This window comes from Triticum aestivum, chromosome 4B, assembly GCF_018294505.1.
Source record: "Triticum aestivum cultivar Chinese Spring chromosome 4B, IWGSC CS RefSeq v2.1, whole genome shotgun sequence".
Taxonomy (NCBI): domain Eukaryota; kingdom Viridiplantae; phylum Streptophyta; class Magnoliopsida; order Poales; family Poaceae; genus Triticum; species Triticum aestivum.
In genome coordinates, this window is record NC_057804.1 from 420,638,906 (window position 1) to 420,646,763 (window position 7,858).

Below are 7,858 nucleotides of genomic sequence, written 5' to 3' on the forward strand. Positions count from 1 at the left end.
TAGCCAAAGGATACGTGCAAGAGCAAGGTGTAGACTTCGAGGAAGTGTTCGCTCCCGTCACAAGGATGGAATCGGTGAGGCTAGTTATAGCTCTCGCGGCTCAAGAATCTTGGAGGCTACATCACATGGATGTAAAATCCGCTTTTTTGAACGGGGAGTTAAAAGAAGAAGTGTATGTGAAGCAACCACCGGGTTACATCAAAAAGGGAGAGGAGCACAAGGTGTTGAAACTACACAAGGCATTGTACGGGCTATGCCAAGCTCCTCGGGCGTGGAACATCAAGCTTGATCGCACACTAGTTTCTCTTGGTTTTGAGAAAAGTCCACTGGAGCATGCTATGTACAAGCGAGGTAAAGGCAAGGATCGTCTCCTAGTGGGCATCTATGTTGATGATCTCTTGATAACTGGAGCAGATGAGGAGGAGATTGCTAAATTCAAGCTACAAATGAAGGAGCTTTTCAAGATGAGTGATCTAGGGCTCTTGACTTACTATCTCGGGATCGAGGTACAGCAAAAGCCGGAGGGAATCACGTTATGCCAGGAGGCATATGCAAAGAAGATTCTTGAAAGTTGTAGCATGGAGGACTGCAATCCAAGTCATGTTCCAATGGAGCCTCGACTTAAACTTAGCAAAAGGAGCCAAGCACCCGCGGTTGATGCAACGGACTATAGAAGTGTGGTCGGAAGCCTAAGGTATCTTGTGAATACACGACCAGACTTGGCCTATTCCGTTGGCGTAGTGAGTCGCTTCATGGAAGCACCCACGACAGAACATTGGGCAGCTGTGAAACAAATACTCAGGTACATCAAAGGGACAACTAACTTCGGTTGTGTCTATTTGAGAGAGAAGCGGAAGGAGATGGTGGAGCTACTTGGCTACAGTGATAGCGACTTGGCAGGAGATATTGACGACCGTAAAAGTACCTCGGGCGTGGCATATTTCTTGGGAAGAAGCATAGTGAGTTGGCTATCACAAAAGCAGAAGGTGGTCGCATTATCATCCTGTGAAGCGGAGTATATTGCAGCTGCAACCGCGGCAGGTCAAGGTGTGTGGCTAGAAAGGCTACTCGGTGACCTCACTGACAAGGAACCGGAAGGAGTGGTGCTTTATGTTGACAACAAGTCCACGATTGCTCTATGTAAGAATCCAGTGCATCATGATAGAAGTAAGCACATTGATATACGGTATCACTACATACGAGATTGCGTGGAAGAAGGCAAGATTGAAGTCAACTACATTTGCACCGATGATCAACTTGCAGATATCCTGACCAAGTCTTTGGGACGACAGAAGTTCACGGAGATGCGGGGAAGGATCGCGTGTCCAAGCTGTGAAGTGAGGACATCGTGGTTGGGGGGGTGATTGTTGGAATCAACCACGTAGTAGAAGTCCTGTCCGGTATGGACTAGGAGCAGTCACCGACTCGGTTTGGGTTAGCTAGCTTTGTACTAGTATAAATATAGCTGTACCCCTACGTTGTAAGATCAGATAAAAAATCAATACAAAGCAAAGGCACGACACGAGCCTTTTGTGCAATCAAATCCAGCGTGTCTCTCGCGTCCTTGTCTCGTCTACGTGAGTTCCTGAAGTCTGTTGTACGCAGCCGTTCCGGCGAGTCGCCGCTAGCTTGGCGTACGGGAGTTTCTTCAGGAATCGATCCAGTAACTTTGGTTCAGCTTCGTACGTACGCGTACCGTCGGAAAGAACTCGTCGGTTGATCGCAGCAAGTCGAGGCTTCGCCAACAGCATTTGCTATGTAACATATAGCATATCATACAGCATGTACTTGTAACAACTGAACATAATCTCATGGTCTCGGAACTATGCAGCTAACTATCAAATAGTAGACTTGGAATCACGGAATGAGAATTGGAAGAAACAGAACATGTTACCACCAGTATTGATCATCTATATTGCACATTTGTGTCTCAATCCACTCACTTCTACTATGGATTCCTGTGGTACAGCCAGATTTTCTAGGACAAAATAAATCATTGTACAAGGCCAGATAGTTTAGATCTCTCAATACAGGTTGTTGTACCTAATTGTATTGAAAGAGTCATACTGGGAGCAGGACAGCTCCTCAAGTTTAGATAATTCCTAAGAGGCGCTGATCGTGCTTGTGACTTGGGTAAAATTTTGGTGCATGAAATACAAGAATCGCTAAGCATGCTAACAAAAGAAGGATTTTGTTTGCCGACTTACCAAATATACTGAAGAAAGAACTTTCGAATGGGTTACAAGTTGATATCAACAATTCTGTCAAAAAGATGATGCTCCTCAAAATTAACTGGAAAAAAAATCCAAGAATTTTGTAAGGCTTCTTATCTTATGTTTTGTAAACACATCCAATAAACCTTACCCACTACTAGTATATTTTACCTTTTGCAAACTGAATTTCGAGAGCCATGCCTGCCTAAATCACAATAAGGAAAGGGTCCTTTATCTCAGCTGCCTGCAGATCACCGAACCCACCATCATCAAACTCGGTTCCATGACTGTTCATGTATCGGAAATATTCAACCCCTTCCTTTCTTCCAAATCCAACAAGGACAACCGAGTGCCAAACCTGCACTGAGTCCTTTGTATACATATCTGGAGTCCCTGCTATACCAATGTACATTTCACCGCTTCCTTTCAACTTAAAGAACTTCTTTGTGATTGGCATTTTAATCTTCAGTGGATGCCCTTTTAGTATATAGCCTGCCAAGTCACTGAATGACTGGTTTTTTAAGTGACGAACTTCCCGGGCTTTAAAGCACTCACCTCCCTATAAAAGAAAAAGACAAGGTAAAAACAGAATTAAAGCGAAATAGCGTTCTAATAATGATCACAAATTCACAACCATCCTCAAGCTATGGATCATAGTACCAAACTCTACCAAGTCTGTAGCGCATGCCTTCGTTAGCTCTTGCAGCATGTTTGTGTTGTACTGTTGTGCGTCTCTCTCCATTATACCCCCCCGTACATCTATATACATCCTTAAGTAGCAAGTTTGGCATATTTCTTTCTTCCAAGCGCTAATTATTTTCTATTCAATTGGCCGCTATTTCCCCTATTTTTGCCGCATATCGTTCTGCCCTTAAGGATCCTAACTAGTATAATGCAATGCTAGAGGAGTCTAATGCTTTGATGAAGAATGACAGTTGGTCTTTGGTTGACTGTCCTGCAGGTGCCAATGTCATCCTCAAGTTGTGGATCGTAGAACCTAACTTTACCGAGTCTATACCCCACGCCTCCTTACCTCGTGCGGCATGTTGTACCGTTTTACATCTCTCTCCCTCACGTGAACTTCTATGTATATAATACATGTTTAATCAATTGAACAAACAAGAGTTGCACAAAATGTATAAAGTTACTAACCGTGGGATTATCTTTGAGGTTCACCCCCCTTTCCAACATGATTTCCATAAGTGTCTTTGCTCTATGATCATCATGGTCCGAGACATTATGGTCCTCATCCTCAACGCCAACTTCTTCTTTATATTCCATCAACAGATCATCAAGGGACAATTCTTGATTAAAGTCTTCATTCATCTCAGCTTTAGAAGTTTTAATTTCAGCCTCTACAAGTGTCAGCAGTGCTGTTGGCACACATATACCTACATAATTAGAAAATGCTAATGTCATTTGTAGCTAGCATTAAACAAGTAAGGTACTTCCTCCGTCCCATAATATAAGAACGTTTTTGACACTGGTGTAGTGTCAAAAACGTTCTTATATTATGGGACGGAGGGAGTACAAACTAAATTAAAAAAAACTTATATTTTTTGCACACCTCTTTCTCCTTGATCCTTCACATCTGGAAGTACTGAGATCCCATTGACCCTCTTCTTCTCCAAAGTGTAAAGGAAATCACATGGCTTCTAAAAGTCCAGAAAAAGAACAAGATTATTGGCCAGTAGAACAAGAGGACCTTAACCCAACTTTCAGCTTTTCATTGAAAAACAGAAGAAATAAACAGTATTACAGCAGTCATAAGGCCCAAAATATGTTCTTAGCACATTAAAGCATACATCATGACTGACAGAACCAGCTTCAGGTCTTCCTTAAGGTCAGAAGATGACCCCGTCAACTCCCAACTCTTCATATCATTCAAAATTACTCCAACCCCCCCCCCCCCCCCCCCCCCCCCCCAACCCACTGTTATTTCGCCTACATGGGACTACCGACCTCGTAACCATTGGGTAGAGGCGGCGCCACTGAGCTTGATGGTGACAAGTGGTTCCAAACACGCCGCCCTGCTTCCAGCCTATCTAATTACAAGCCCGCCCACCTGGAACCTGCACCGCTGCCACTCCTCCAGCAGGGCGTCGGCATATGCTCCGCCCTTGCCTACAACCGCCACCATTGGCCCGCTGCAGCACTCCCAGACGGTCTGCCATGCCCCTCCTGTCATCCGCTTGTCGTGGATGCAGTTGGATATGGGGATGGCAGGAGGGATAGGGCCACACCAGGTTGGAGGTGTGGCAGCAAATCAAGGGTTGACGGTTGAGACTGGAGACGTGGCACGGCGGCTGTGGCTGGAGCCACGGACGGAGTAGGCCGCAGTAGTGCCAGCTGGAGGTGCAGTGACAGCAGGAGGCAAGTGCGGTGGCACGGTTCGGAGGAGGAGCACTGCAGGCTGGAGGTGGCGCAAGTTGGAGGCAGGGTAGGCCGGGGTGAGCTGGAAGGTGGCATTGCAAAGGCCATGAACTTTTTCAAGTGCATCTAAGACTACTCATAGTGTTCTATCGCAAAAAAAAAAAAAAGACTACTCATAGTGGAAGTAACATAGGTAGCAACATGCATGCCACATAGGCAAAAAAGATGATGTGGCAAGTAATTAAGGAGGAGAAAGACAAATGGAGTATACTATCACATAAAGCTTCCCAATGAAACATTACTCTACAAAGTTATAAATGAAGCTCTCTATGTTATCACAAATATGACACTACCCACTATGAAAGTAGTAACATAGACTAATAACATATGCATGTTAGTACCATAGACTAATAACATATACATGTTACTAGTCTAAGTTACTCACACTATGATCAGCCTAAAGAAACTCATGACACAAAAAATTTCATGGTCGCATTCATGCCATGAGTAGGCTGGAGGTGCCACAAGTTGGAGGCTGGTATCAGCAATAAATTACCTCAAGTCCACACGAACGGCATGCAAAGACCATGAACTTTTTGGGGTCATCTTTTTGATACATCGGGAGCTCGCACATTCGACAAAAGTCGAAATCGTCTGCTGGGCAATCTAAATCATCCATTATCTCGATTGCTGCAACAAGTCAATGACAATACCAGAAGTTAAAGAACATAATCGTTTTTTAAGGAATGCAAGCAATGGAGCAGCATTGTTATGACAACACATCGCAAGAGCAAAAAAAAACACTTATCCTCCATTTTACGTAATATCATTGTGTTCATGAACCAAATGACCATTGAGTAGAACAAAACGAATCATGTGAATTCATAACATATTAGAACTCAAGATTTAATCAAATCATTAACCAAGGCACGTCTCAAATAACATTGACTACCATGAACCATATGTCTATTTACATGCATATTCCCTCTTCATGCATGATTTCATTTCATACATTGGGTAATGTTAAAGTGGAAAACGACCAAAATACATTTAATATAATCATAAGAAGAGGATGCTAGACCTGGATATGAATGCCTAGGCTTTCATTTTCAGTGTGAACAGAAGTGTTTGTATTCTTAATTGGATATCACACAGCAAGTAGAAGGCAAATTCAATATTTGTAACAGAATTTCAGAATTATCATCATCTGTTTTTCAGCCCAAGATAGGCTTGAAACCAAACAACTCTATCATAAAGGCAGAAGAAGAGGTGCACTTCGGACCACAAGCCACCATGAGTCAGTTCGTGACCACATCAATCACACCTAGGAGATCTTGTTTATTATCTGATGCATGTTAGGTGCACTTCTGAACATGCAATTTAGTGTTACTGCAAGTATCAAATATGAATTGCATCTATCTCATGCACATTACTAGCCACCTCTAGGGTGATTGGTCCAGATGTACCACAAAACACCGACAAAAACTGTGGTAAACAATTCTCAGCATGCAACGTAGTATTATTGCAAGTATCGAATCCGAACTCGGTCTAGAACATCAAATTACCAAACATAGATAAACTATGTGATGTAATCATATAAAACTGTTGTTTTCCAGTGCGAAGACATTGACGAATCAGTTTATTCTCAACTAGTGGTCCCCATTGAAAAGACAAAACAGAACTGGAAAACTGGATGAGTTTTCCTGATAGTCAAATTTCTGAAAACAAGTTTGACTCACGCAACTGATCCAAACTTTTTTTTAGTAATTCCTGCCACTGAGCAGAGCATGATAAAAAGGGTGTGCTTCCGAGGGTTTTGTTTTGAGAGCGCACCGTTAGGACTCAGGGTGCAGATGGAGGGTGACCGCGCGTGGGAGCCCTCACAGCGTACGGGGCAGCGGCGGGATGAAGGAGACCTCGGGCGGCGCGCCGTGCGAAGTCGACGGGGGAGCGGTCGCGCGGTACGGCGCCGGAGGAGTGCGGAGGCGGGCGCCGCGCCACGCGACCCCAGGGGTAAGCGAGGTCCGCCGTGCGACGGGCGCGCGGAGAGCTCGGGGGAAGGGCTCCGGGGTGGCCGTCGCGGTTTAGACTAACAGAGAGGTTACAGTTGTCTCAGCCGTGCATTACTAAGTGCTTCACGAGGAGGAGAAGGAGGACAAGGAAGAAGCGGAACTTACAAGCGGAGCGACCGGCGTCGAGGAAGACGGCGTGCTCTTCTCTTGTTGGCAGAGGTGACCAGCGAGGGGCAGACGGATGCCCACCAGCTGTTCGTCGGAATGCCCTGACTACTTTCTTGGCCAGCAAGGGTTCTTAGAGTCGTCGCGTGAAGGAGAGGAGGGAGGAGGCGAGACTTGCGGAGCAGATGGTGCGATCAGTATTTGGCAGCGGAGGCCGGCGAGGGGCAGACGGACGTCTGCCCGTCGAAATGTCTCGAATGTTCTTCTAGACTTCTGGGCGGAGGGAGTATGTGGGAACTAGCTTCAAACGGAAAAAAACTACAGTACAATAATTTGTTAGGCTGGTCATAGTGGGAGTAACATAGATAGTAACATAGATGCCACATAAGCAAAATTGATGATGTGGCAAGTAGTTAATGAGGAGAGAGGCAAATAGAGTAACATAATATGTTACCATCACATAGCGGTTTCCAATGCATAATGAGTCTACAAAGTAATAAATGAAGGCAACTATGTTACCACACCTATGACACTACCCACTATGAAGGTAGTAACATAGACTAGTAACATATGTATGTTACTAGTCTAAGTTACTCTCCACTATGACCAGCCTTAGGGGTAACTACAGTACTGTTGGGAAACCGGGTCCACCACAAAGGGTGGCGGCGGCTGCGTGCGAATCTTTTGACCTCCTACCCTATATAAAGAGATGATGAGCAATCATTTGTAGCACCTTCCCCGCTTTTAATTCTTCGCAACAAAAGACGCAGCAGTGGGACTCGATCCTTGCACCTGCTATGTGCATTCTGCTTCTCACAAACACCCAACCAACTCTATTCTGTTATTAAACAAACGTTACACTTTTTTTTACCGTATCACTGCTCCTTTGCATCTACAGCCAAAAAATTAGAAAATAAATTTGATGTGTGTGGGGGGGGGGGACGTTTCTGTGATTTAATAAAATTATTCTCATGCGTGTAAAAGTTTCTGTTTTTCAGCAAGATCAAATTAACTATCACCCAAGGTTCTACTTGGCACAAACCTTAATTAAAACAAAAAACCTCATCTAACCAGAAGCTAGATTAATTATTTAAT

At 44.4% G+C, this 7,858-nt stretch overlaps 1 protein-coding gene across 1 annotated transcript; it reads right to left on the reverse strand.

The window, feature by feature from the left end:
• Positions 1-1,308: 1,308 nt before the first annotated feature.
• LOC123094926 (cysteine protease) lies at positions 1,309-7,114 on the reverse strand. The gene is made up of 6 exons (XM_044516792.1): positions 6,764-7,114; positions 5,143-5,276; positions 3,781-3,868; positions 3,366-3,604; positions 2,385-2,772; positions 1,309-2,292 (listed from the first exon to the last, which is right to left on the reverse strand). The coding sequence occupies exons 2-5, from the start codon at positions 5,263-5,265 to the stop codon at positions 2,419-2,421; spliced, it is 804 nt and encodes a 267-aa protein (XP_044372727.1). The 5' UTR covers positions 5,266-5,276; positions 6,764-7,114; the 3' UTR covers positions 1,309-2,292; positions 2,385-2,418.
• Between the last annotated feature and the right edge of the window lie 744 nt (positions 7,115-7,858).